At 34.3% G+C, this 13,388-nt stretch overlaps 1 protein-coding gene across 1 annotated transcript in view; it reads left to right on the top strand.

Moving 5' to 3' along the window:
* KLHL4 (kelch like family member 4) overlaps positions 1-13,069 on the top strand; it is a 90,410-nt gene extending 77,341 nt beyond the window's left edge. Inside the window, exons 9-11 of the mRNA XM_007537942.2 lie at positions 3,431-3,643; positions 10,628-10,799; positions 12,575-13,069. Coding sequence (XP_007538004.1) covers positions 3,431-3,643; positions 10,628-10,799; positions 12,575-12,634 — 445 coding nt within the window. The 3' untranslated portion in view covers positions 12,635-13,069. The remainder of the gene's footprint in view (positions 1-3,430; positions 3,644-10,627; positions 10,800-12,574) is intronic.
* The last annotated feature ends 319 nt before the right edge of the window (positions 13,070-13,388 follow it).

The raw sequence follows: 13,388 nt of genomic DNA, 5'->3' as shown, positions 1-13,388 counted from the left end.
AGTGAAAGCACCCAGTCCCAGCGACAACCATGGAGACAAAAAAAAAAAAAAGTATAAAGTTAACATTTAAATAAACATTTTGTAGTTCCTTTTAACTCATTGTATGACATAAAGACTAACAGTGTCATTATCTGAGATCTATTTAGAATTATTTGATTATCTCAGAGAGTTCACTTGGAAGGGCACCAGTGTCACAGTATGTACAACACATATTCAAATCCCAACACCACACAGATGAAATCATGGTGATGGAATAATCTCTGGTGCTACAGTATTTTCCCTCTGACTCTCTATATAAATAAATAAGTGGCCAGGTGCAGTGAAATTATGACTATGTTGAAAGACTATGCGAGGCCACAGCTCAAAAGAAAAACAAGACAAAAAAAAACCCCTGAGTCTAGCCCTACCTTAAATATCATAAATCATAATTATCATGTTATTGGTATCTTCATATGACTTGTTTGAATATTAAATATGAGAAGTATTTTTCTTTATGGGGGTTAATGGTTTATAGTCAACAGTAAAATATAGTAGTTTGTACATGTGTAACATTTCTCAGTTTTCAACATAATAATTCAGTCCCCTCTGGGTCCTCCTCTGCCATCATGTTCCAGGACCTTAATCTCCCTCACCCCCAGAATCTTTTACTTTGGTACAATACACCAAACCCAATCCAAGTTCTGTTTTGTATTTTCTTACTTTTCAACTTCATTTTTATTAGCGATTTAATAATGATTAACAAGATTGTGGGGTAAGGGGTACAATTCTATACAATTCCCATCACCAGAGTGTTATATCCTATTCTCTCTGTTGGAAGGGTACCTGTTTTGTTTTGTTTTTTTCCCCTGGGAGTATGGAACAAAGTTATCTATGGGATGAAGAAGGTGGGAGGTCTGGTTTCTATAATTGCTTATGAGAAGTTTTTTTTTTTTTTATAGAAAAGGAAACACTAACAAAACCATAGGATAAGAGGGGTACAGCTCCACACAATTCCCACCACCAGAACTCAGGCAAAGCAGTATTATCTTTTACACTGTGATTTATTTTTGATTTATCAAACTATTCTAATAAGCAAATATTTTAGTTCTTTCTATTCTATTTCTTGAGTGTTCAGGATTTCAAACTCTAGAATTATATCTAGTGCTGTCTTTCTAAATCTTTCATTCCTCCTGATCATACATATGAGATAAAACTATTATATTAAAATATTTTAGTTATCTTTATTTATTTATAAAATAGAGACAGCCAGAAATCAAGAGGGAGGGAAGAGATAGAAAGGGAAAGATACCGACAGACACCTGCAGCACTGCTTCACCACTTACAAAGCTTTCCCCCTAAAGGTGGCGACCAGGGACTCAAACCCATGTCCTTGCACATTGTAACATGTGCACTCACCTAAGTGCGCCACCACCCAGCCCTGTATTAAGATTTAATGATGCTAGAGGTTGCTATGAAATTCAACTGTTAGCCCTATAGATAATTGTTCTTTATTTTTTTAAAATTGTATTTATTTTTATAGTCTTTAACACATAGTCTCTCCTCTCCCCTTGAGTGACATTTAGGAGATACACCAGGATCTCAATGTCCCTTCAATCAGCCCCTTTTCCTCCTTCTCTAGAGTCCTTAGTTTTGTTCCAATACAGCACACTCAGTCAAGTTTCACCTTATGTTTTCCCTTTCTGTTCTTAAGTTCTGCCTACAAGTGAGATGATTTGGTATTGGTCTTTCTGTTTCTGGCTTGACTCACTCAGCAAATTTGAAAAGTGAGTAGGGTGTGTCAATAGCATGTTATGACCTTGTTTTGACATACTGATTGTGCATAAAGTCTATAACTCATATTATAAATGGACCCACAAAAACATTTGAAGACATAATAGTTCCCTGTGTAAGAAGGAATATAAAAATATGTATTGTTAATAGGAGAACTGGTTTTATAGAAACTTAGACCTCAATGTATTTACAAATATGATTACTTCTCACTGACCTTAATGATCAGATGACTGAGTTACCACCAATGAATGACTCATCTAAATTTATTTTTTTGACTAGTTATTGTTTATAACTAAGTTTAAAGAGTTGTTGGTTTTAGATTCATAGTTTTGCAAAGGTACAACTCTTAATTTATGTTGTATTTAATTTAACTAGATTAAATTATTGCTCATCAAAATAATTGCCACTGAAGCACACAGTGAGGTGGCTGAGTTGAGAGAGCATAGAATTTGCAATCTGAGACCCCAGATTCAATTTCCAGTACCTTGTATGCTAGAACAGCGCTCTGATTTCTCTCATACAAATTATCTGCCCCTCTCTGCATCTCTTTGCTTCTTTCTCATAAAATATAGTGCATCATAAAAATAGTTGACAGTGTAAAGTTTATGAAATGAGTATAATAAATATATATTATTATTAAGTAGTTTTGTAGGTTCTATAACATTCTTTTAGTTGGTATTAAGTTAATTTGTTACTGAAATGATATATTTTTTTGTACTAAGGTAGTCTAAAAAATATATACTGCTAGAAAACTAGCTGTAAGTAACAAGATCACCATCATTGTTCTTTAAAAGTAACCGAGTCACCCTCTTTATAAAAATTTATAACTTTATTTATCATAATTCAGAAATATTGCAAGGATCGTGAAATAGTATATTTATGCAAAAATATTTTATTTTATTGGGACTTAGAGGTCCCAGGTTCAATCCCCAGAAACTTCGTAAGTCACACCTGAGTAGTATTCCTCTCCTCCTGCCTCTTTTTTACACTGTTTCACACACATAATTTATATTTCTCATTAAAATAAATAAAATAATATATATTTTATTTATTAATATTTCATAAGAACTATTGCCAGGGTCTGTCATTGGCACACTCTTGAACACACATGTTATCTTGCAAAAGAACTTTGGTTCAAGCCCTCAGTTTCCACTTGCAAATGGGAAGTTTCTCATGCTGTCAAGAAGTGTTGCATGTAACTCTCTTTCTCCCTCTACCTCCCCCTCCTCCCTCAATTTCTCTTTGTCCTATCAAGTAAAAGGAAAAAAACTATCTGCCATGAGAGATGTATTCATAGTGCAGGTACTAATTCCCAGTGATAACCATGATGAAAAACATCATATTAAAAAAGGAATATTCCAAACTTGCCTCATATATGCTTCATTTCTTTGTACTTCATATCCTATGACACTTTTAAATCTATTATATTAAATTAATTCTTAAAATATTTAAATATGGATAGAATAAATATGACTAGATGTACTCAGTTAACTAACTTTTCACCATTTCAAGCAATCTTATTTTAAAATAGCAAGGGTATAGATTATATAACTATAACTCTGAAATACATTGTACAAGTATCCATTGCTTTCATACACTGCACAGATTAGAAAATATAAACATATTTGTATATACACATAAATTTGCACTTTTTTTCTAGAATATATGCCATTGGTGGACGTGATGGAAGTTCCTGCCTTAAATCAATGGAATATTTTGACCCACACACTAACAAGTGGAATCTATGTGCTCCAATGTCCAAAAGACGAGGAGGTGTGGGAGTTGCAACATACAATGGGTTATTATACGTTGTTGGAGGTCATGATGCTCCTGCCCCTAACCATTGTTCTAGGCTTTCTGATTGTGTGGAAAGGTAAATCAAATGTTAGGTCTTATATTTTTATTTGCTCAATTATTTATTTTAGTAAAAACTTTATCTTAATTTTAATGATTCTTCTAGGGCTCTGTCTTCTCCATATGCTCACTAAAACATCATACAGACCAAGATATTGGCCTGTAGTTTTCTTTTATTGTATCCCTGTCTGCTTTTGCTATTAGAATAATGTTCGCTTCATAGAAGCTGTAAGGGAGTATTCTGGTGTTTTCAATCTTTTGGAAGAGTTTTAAAAGTAGAGGTATTAGCTCCTCCTTGAAGGTTTTGTAGAATTCATTTGTAAAACCATCTGGTCCAGGATGTTTATTAATGGGAAGATTCTTGATAACTGCTTCAATTTCTTTGGCTGTGATTGGCCTGTTTATATTTTCTAAGTCCTATTTAATTTCAGAAGTTTTAGGTATCTAGGAACTCATCCATTTCTTCCAGATTATCTAGCTTGGTGGCAATCCTCACATGATACATTGGATTTCTGTTGTGTCTGTTGTGATATCTCCTACTTCATTTACAATCTGATTTGTTTGACTCTTCTCCCTTTTTTGTTTTGTAAGTCTGGATAAGTTTTTGTCTATGTTGATTTCTCTTTGGAAGAACCAACATTTAGCCTCATTAATCTTTTGTATGGTTTTCTTTTTCTTTCTTTGCATAAATGTGTAATGTAATATAGGTTTTTAAGAGAGAAATATAGTGTTCCACTCTGTGCTTTATTATACTGAATATTTTTAAATTATTTATAAAAAGGAAACAGTTACAAAAACCATAGGATAAAAGGGGTACAACTCCACACAATTCCCACCACCAGTACTTTATATCCCATCCCCTCCCTTGATAGCTTTCCTATTCTTTAACCCTCTGGGAGTATGGACTCAAGGTCATTGTGAGATGCAGAAAGTGGTAGGTCTGGATTATGGAATTGCTTTCCCGCTGAACATGGGCATTGACAGATCAATCCATACTCCCAGCCTGTCTCTCTCTTTCCCAAGTGGGGTGGGGTCTGGGGAATCGGAGCTCCAAGACACAGTGGTGGGCTTGTCTGTCTAGGGAAGTCTGGTTGGCATCACGATAGCATCTGGAACCTGGTGGCTGAAAACAGAGTTAACTTATGAAGCCAAACATATTGTTGACCAATCATGAACATAAAGGCTGGAATAGTGCATATGAAGAGTTGGAGGGGTCTCTGTTTTGAAGATAGCTACTAGGCATATTTTAGTTATATTCCAAAGGGCTGTGGCTATACTAGTTTTTTTTTTTCTTTTTCTTTTTTTTTTTTTTTTTTCCTGAGCCTGAAATCTGATATGCAGGTGAATCCAAGGTATTGTTTGGGGAGATGATGTCATGGCTGGTAGAAGGACCAGAAAGCTGGATCAGGGAAGAGAGTACCTCCCTAATATGGGAAAGGAGTATAAATATTGTTGACTGTAAACCCCATTGATTTTATGTGATCTTTGGCCCATATTCAGTTTAGGAGCCTATGTGACCTCTGCATCCCTGTAGATCTGAGCTTGAATTTGTGGTTATGAGTAGGAATGTTCCAAGCTGCCTCAGTTTCAGTACCCATCTTCTTTAGTTGTAGCATAGAGTATGTTGTCCAGCCTCACTTCAGAGGATGGAACATTCTCTACCATGTTGATCCAAGTTGAGGGCAAGGTCCTGTGGGGGTCCACAAAGGAGTTTATTTTGTTGTTACTGATATTGATGACTAGTAACAGTGGAGAGAGGGATTTATTCAAGGTCTAGGCCCATCATTTCTGTTTGAGAATCTCAGGACTCTTCAACTAGTGCCACAGCTGATGGGGAGGCCTGATAATGATGACTAAAAAGTCATCATTAAAGTATGCCAGTCTCTTACCCTTATTCAGCTTTTGCAGTCCTGGCTTTGGTAAGGTTGACTTTGGGGTGAGTGAAGAAGTGTAATAAGAAGCAGGTGAGGAGGGTATCTAAGTCTAACTAAACACTATTTCATTATGAACTTTTTACTTACTCATTGCAGACTATTGTGCATTTTTTGCTTTCAGGTATATATTTTGCCCTAATTTATGGATACATGTGAACATATGCTCTACCTCACTGGATCTGGTCTATATGTAGGTTTTGGGACTTTGTTAGGAAGTGAACTACCTGAAATGAAATTAGAGAATCCTATGAAAGGAAAGGTCTCACCTGAGTAATGAGGGTGAAGGGTTTACATTCCATGCTTGACATCTCTGGGCATAGTCTGAAGTGAAGCATGCTGAGGTGGTGCTCGTTGCATTGATTAGACTGGGATGGGTGGATGCAATATCATTTGGTATAAATTGAGAGAAACATGCAAGAATGTGAGCCCCCCTCTTGAGGTTCCAGGACTGGGGGAAATATAAGCTCTATATAGGAAGTGGTAGGTTCCTACTTTCTTAAGGTTTAAGAAGGCAATTGATAGTTATTGCTATAATCACATTATTTGTCAATTGGGTTTGTTTTGTAATATCACCATAATTTATGTCCTTTGACATTATTTTTATATAGCTGTGCCACCAGTTGCTTCTGCTCTTCCTGGTCTAAGCTTTTAAGAGAGTCAACATATCAAAGACTCAGCCTATGGTCTGTGCATTAAAAATTTTGAGACATTCAATCATATTGAATCATATTAATAGTGATTTATATGACTACAAATTAATAGGAGCATACATAAACACCATTCCCACCACCAAAAGACTATGTCCCATCCCATCCTCCCCTCACTCCCCATCCCATGACCAGACATCCAACCCAGGGTTTTTACTTTGGTGCCCTACTCCTAGTTCAGACAAATCCTGCTTTGAGTTTTCATTTCTGTTCTTCTTTCTCAACTTCTGTTTATGAGTGGGATCATCCCACACTCGTCTTTATCTTTCTGATTTAGCTCACTTAACATAATTCCTTCTAGCTACATCCAAGATGGGTCAGAGAAGGGAGGTTCATTATTCTTAATAGCTGCATAGTATTCCATTGGGTATATATACCACAGCTTTCTCAGCCACTTATCTGTTTCTGGACACCCAGGTTGCTTCCAGGTTTTAGCTATTATGAACTGTACTGCTATGAACATTGGTGTACAAATATCTTTTTGGTTGTGTGTTATGGAGTCCTTGGGTATATCCTTAGGGGATGAATTACTGAGTCATATGAAAGGTCCATGTCTAGCCTTGTGAGAGTTCTCCAGACTGTTCTTCACAGAGTTTGGACCAATTTACATTCTCAGCAGCTGTGGAGAAGGGTTCCTTTGTCCCCACAGCCTCTTCAGCATCTGTTGCTGCTGTCCTTTTTGATGTATGCCATTCTCACAGAAGTGAGGTGGTATCTCAATGTTGTCTTTATTTGCATTTTTCTGACAATCTGTGACCTGGGGCAATTTTTCATGCGTTTGTTGGCCTTTTAGATCTCTTCTGTAGTGAATGTTCTGTTCATATCCTCTGACCATTTTTGGATGGGTTCATTTGGTTTTTTTTGTTGCTAAGTTTGCTGAGCTTTTTGTATATTTTGGTGATTAGTCTCTTGTCTGATGAAAGGCATTTGAGTATTTTCCTTCATTCTGTGAGGGATCTCTTTGTGTGATAGTTTCTTTGTGCAGAAGCTTTTCAATTTGATACATTACCATTGATTTGTTTCTATTTAGTCTTCCTTGCAATTGCGTTTGAATCGTCAACGATGTCCTTGAGGTTTAGGTTGGAAAGTGTTCCATCAATATTTTCCTCTAAGTATTTGATAGTTTCTGGTCTAACATCCAGGTCCTTGGTCCATTTGGTGTTGACTTTCGTTTCTGGTGAGTGGTTCAGTTTCATTCTTCTGCATGTTTCAACCAAGTTTTCCCAGAACCATTTATTGAAGAGAGCTTCCTTTCTCCATTTAATACTTTGGGTCCTCTTATCAAAGATTAGAAGTCCTTAGGTGTGGGGGTGTATTTCAATTAATATATATTACATTGGATAGTATAGCCACCTTAATATCTGTTCTTCCTTTCTATGAACATAGTGTATTCTTCTATTTTGTTGTGTTTCTATTTCTTTTGGCAATACCCTATATTATTTATTATTATAGATATATTTTACCTCTTTTGCTAACTTTATTGCAAGGAATTTTCTCTCTCTTTCTTTTATTTCTTTCTTTCTTTTTCTTTTCTTTTATTTGTTCTTTTTGTGAAACTTTGAATGGGGTTGCTTCTTTCATTTCCCTTTCCTCCAACTCATAATTTGTGTTTAGTAATGTAACCAATTTATGTATACTGAAATTTTATCCTTTCATTCTGCTTAATTTACTGATAGTTTCTAGTCATTTTTTTCATTGTTTCTTTAGGATTTTCTATGTATAGTATCAGGTCTTGTTAAAATAGTAATAGTTTAACTTCTCCTTTCCAGTTATCATTCATTTAATGTCTGTTTATTGCCTAATTACCCTGATATGATTTTCAAGGACTATACTCAGCATTAGTGGTAAAAGTGGACATACGTGTCCAGTTCCAGATTTTAGGGGGGAAACTTTAATAGTTTTGCCATTGAGTATGATGTTAATTGTTTATTGCATATGTTCTTTATTATGTTGTAGTATAATCACTTTATTACCAAGCTCTTAAGAGTCTATCATAAATGGGTGTTGAACCTTGTCAATGTTTTTTTTCTTTCCCTTTTTATTGACTTAGCAATGATCAACAAGACCATAGGATAAGAGAGGTACAATTGTGTGGAGTTGCACCCCTCTTATCCTATGGTTTTGTTAATGTTTCCTTTTTTTATAAATAAAATAAAATAGAGGTATAATTACACACAATGTTTTATCTAATTAACTTACATTGTGAAAATCATTTTGTTCTTATGAAAAAATGGAAATATAGTAGTATCAACCATATAGGTTGCACTTTAAATATGTGTAATAAACAGTATATTCTGGTATATAATAAATACTTAATAGAAGTTAGTTGGTGTTTTGTGTTTTATATTTGTAGTTAGTATTTTTATTATTGTCTATCTCATTGGCCTTTCTTAAGATAATCATTGTGAATAACAGTTATAATAAAATATAATGTTAAATTATAAAATTATGACTATACAGATATATTCAATTTTTACGTAAATAAGGGGTCAGGTGGGTGGCACACCAGATAGAGTGTATGTATTATCATGTGCTAGGATCCAGCTTCAAGCCTCCAGTTCCCACCTGCAGAAGGATAATTCTTCACAGCAGTGGGGGTGATTCTGCAGTTATCTCTCCTTTCTTCCATTCTCCTTCTCCTCCTTCTTCTTCTGCACCTACTTCTCCTACTACTTCCCTTCTTCCTCCTACTCCTTCTTATTATTTTCTCTTTCTGTCTCTGTCTCTCTTTGCCTTTCTCTGTCTCTCATTTTCTATTAAAAGTGGCTTTCCTCTGGGAGCAGTGGAGCTTTGTCCTAGAAATAACCCTAATAGGGAAAAAATATTTTCTTAATGTAGCAACCCATAGATTTTAAACCATATTTGAGTGGATTTTAAAGATATGTAGACAATTCAAATGCTGAAACAATTGTTATCATATGCAAAAGCAATTAATATATTATTGAAAAGAAAATAAACTCTTTGAGGCAGTCATTTATATATGGTGGAAGTCAATTCTTTATCAGGTGACTTTCAGTTGTACTGTTTTGTATAATAACTCCAAGGAAACCAAAATTTTACAACTTTTTTATCAATTAAGTTGTGAAATAGAATTTTCAGTAGAAAAGCAACTTATTCTCTAGAATCAGATGTTATCATTTCTATGTACTATGCACTTTTCCTTACACAATTATCTTCCTGGTTTGCCTAGAACTTTAGGAAGCTCATTCAGTTATTTATGATCACAATTTAATTTAAATTATTTTAAGACCTCATTTTAATCTTGAATCAGGCTGAGATTATAATTTCTGTATTGTTTAGAAGAAAATTGAGGTATATGAGTGAGGGGAAATAATTCCTATTACTCAACATGGAGTAGTAAGTCTATGACAAATTATTCAAACTTCAGGCTCCATTTTACTTCTACTAAAACATGCATACATATTTTCCAAGTAAAGAGGAATAGAATAACAAACAGAAAGAAGTAGCAGTACTAGGATGCTATTTTAATTTAAAAGTGATGGGAATGGTTAACTTTTAATTTTTAACTGTTCCTGTTTATCCTTTAAGTCATTTTCCACATTTTCAAAAGATTTAACAGTTCCCACATAAACAGTATGAAATATGTCATGAATAACCTTGATAAATAGAGAATAAGAAAATAAGAAAAGCCCTAAAACAAGTATACAAAATGTGGAGGCCGAGCCGTGGTGCATCTAGTTAAGCACACATAATACATAGTGCAAGTATATACTCAGAGAACCCCTGGCTCCTCACCTGTAGGGGGGTCAGCTTCAGGAGCAGTGAAACAGGTCTTCAGGTGTCTATCTTTCTCTCTCCTTTTCTATCTCCTTTTCTATCTCCCTCTCCCTTCTCGAATTCTCTCTGTTCTATTGAATGAAAAGAAACAAGGAAAGAAAGGGAGGGAGGGAGGGAGGAAAGAAGGGAAGGAGGGAAGGAAGAAGGAATGAAGGAAGGAAGGAAGGAAGGAAGGAAGGAAGGAAGGAAGGAAGGAAAGAAGGTAGGTAGGTGGCAGCTAGGAGCTGAGGATTCATAGTGCATACACCAAGGTCTGTCAGTTAGAAGCAAAAAAAAAAAAAAGGCAGCTAATTTTTCACACAAATTTAAGAAGCTGAATGCTGATCAGAAAAATGCAAAGTATCATTACTGGGTATTTCTTAAAATTACTTTGAGTTACTTGCAGTACCAGAAAATAATTTTGTTTTGTACATTTCTTAAACAATGATTAGATAATACATAATAAATATGAGGTATTTTAATTCCTTGTAATGTACAAACATATGTTATTTTGTCAATCCCAGCTATTTTTTAATTTAACACTCCTGACTTTCACCTTCCAATTACATTCCTACACATCTTAAGGTATGACCCCAAAACTGATTCATGGTCAACTGTGGCACCTCTGAATGTTCCTCGTGATGCTGTTGCTGTGTGTTCCCTTGGAGATAAACTGTATGTGGTTGGAGGTTATGATGGACATACTTATTTGAATACTGTTGAGTCATATGATACACAGAAAGACGAATGGAAAAAGGTACTTTTGCTAAAAGTATTCAAATTTATATATTATAAGGTTCAATAAAATATTTCAAAATACATGTTTGAAATGGGTCTCATTCTCTTGCTCTCTAAGGCATAACAAAATTTTTTTGTTAAATATTAATATGTGCTTATTTATACTATAGAAAATTACTAATTGGTCTAATTGGTCATTGTCAGGATCCATCAGTACTTTTGTAAAAGGCAACATACTCTTAAATTAATAGATTACTTTATTTCATGGAAAGCTGAATCAGATTCCATAATTTAAGAGTTTTACTATTTTGTCCATTTTTATATATTTATTATGACTTGGGAAGCAAATAACAATTACCTAGATAGAGAGGAAGAGATACAGAGAGACACCTGCAAAAAAAATAAATAATTACCTATTTCACAAATGTCTGTTCTCTTTAAAGGGGGAGGTGGAAAACAAATTGATGACAGCCTATTTTACAAACATATATTCTACCACTAAACTATATCCTCAACCCTCGTTTATTTTTATTGGCAACACCCAGGAGATTATTTTTTCAATTACCTCCTTTTTCAGATTATACACATTGCAATAATAGTAAATCCTAATCAAACATTCAAGGAATTTAGTACATATTATGAAACCAGTGTTAAAATATCTCAAGTGTAATGGGCATCTGATAAAGCAAGTTCAAGGAAGGTGCAAAAGTCACTGTAAAGAATGCTAAAAAGAAAGTTGATGCTTCTGACAGTTTTTCCAGGAATTTGTCTATATTTATTTCAAGCTATATATCAGTGTTGTGTTAATGAAATTATGAATTAATAAAAGTGAAGTATAATTTATTATTCACCATTTTCACAAATGGGCAGTTTTATGTTTGGCACTACCTCATATAATAAAATTCATGTTGTCTCATAGCTCATGTACAATAATATATATGTATATATATATATATATATATATATAGTCTAATACACATTCACTCTAATGCATATATATTCTAATAATGACAACAGAACATTAATATTTTTTACTGTCTATTCCTTCTAGTAACATTATCAAATTCCTAAAATGTTTTTAAATATCTACCATTTAGGTAGTTCCTCACTTTAAAAATCTTTAGGATCTACTAGAAATTAAGGGTAATAATGAAGACAGGAGTTAGTTCACATACAACAATCAATATAAGTTATTTGTTCATGTTTATGGAATTTAGTTTCCTTGAAATTATAGAAAAGTAGAAAAGAGACCTAGATTCTATCTGACTTTTCAGTTTCATGTTTTACTTTGGAAACATGAAAGAGAACAAATAATGAGAATATAGCTGCTATATACCCAATTTCATTTTCAGTCCATGTATTTCCAACATAATCTTGAATAGTATTCATTAACTCTAAATAATTTATTAAATTAAATATAATGTATTAGTTATAGGAGAGGTGAAACTTTGCCAAGGTCATTTGTTCCACAACCTATTTTTTAACATATATATGAAACAAAGAGCATCACTTTCCCATGTATGACGTGAGGTATAGAACTAATGTCCTTATGCTTAAGAGTTCAGCACCTTATCTACTGCATCATCTCTCAGGTAGCAAACTCATTTAACTTGAATGATTATGATCTTTCCATGACACCAGATTTTAATCTAGTACACAGTTTTCCCTTAACTTTATACAGGTGACTTTTAACCATAGTAGCTAAGGGCTTATTTCAATTCCACTTTCTTATATAATGCTGTAGACAAAGTTTTATTCAATCACCATTTCTTTCCCTATTTTCTTACGTGTTAGGAAGTTCCTGTTAACATTGGAAGAGCAGGTGCATGTGTTGTGGTGGTGAAGCTACCATAAAATTATATTTATCAAATGGAAGAAAACTGGATAACTTTAAGAAACAGAATAAGAAGAATAAAGGAAGATGACACATGTTCTTCAATTAGTAAGAATACAAAATTCTTGTGACATTTTAATATGCTGTTATAATTTATTTCACTTGTAAAGTCAAAATATGCTTTTAAACATTAATTACATACAGGTGTTAAGTGAAGTTTTGTCACAGCTGCTATGAAATATACATATATATATGATAAGGTTGTGAATATTTATCATGAAAATTCAACCTCAAGCTCTAAAATGCCAGGAATCACATGTATAGAACCTAATATTCCACTTAAATATTTTGTGAACTCCGTAAGCACCTACTTTTAAATAAACCAATGACCCACAACCCAGCCAGGGCCTTCCTCATGTTCAGATTCATCATCCTGAACCATTTATTCATTTAGATGGAGAGAGAGAGAGAGAGAGAGAGAGAGAGAGAGAGAGAGAGGGAGAGAGAGGGAGAGAATTGGAACTTTTTCCAGTGCTATGACACTATGTGGTGTCGGAGCTGGAACCTGGGCTGTTTCACAGCAAGGCAATGCTCTACCAATGAGTTATTTCTCTACCCCAAGCTAAGCAAGTGGATCACCCAGTTTAATGCACAGAGTACTATGCTCAAGGACCTGCTCAAGCAACCAGGTTCAAGCCTTCATTTCCTGTGTGTGTGTGTGTGTGTGTGTGTGTGTGTGTGTGTGTGTGTGTGTGTGTGTGTGTGTGTGTGTGT

The sequence above is a fragment of the Erinaceus europaeus genome, chromosome X (genome assembly GCF_950295315.1).
Source record: "Erinaceus europaeus chromosome X, mEriEur2.1, whole genome shotgun sequence".
NCBI classification, from domain to species: Eukaryota; Metazoa; Chordata; class Mammalia; order Eulipotyphla; family Erinaceidae; genus Erinaceus; species Erinaceus europaeus.
Note: the sequence above shows the minus strand (reverse complement) of the source record. Positions and strands in the feature narration are given on the sequence as shown.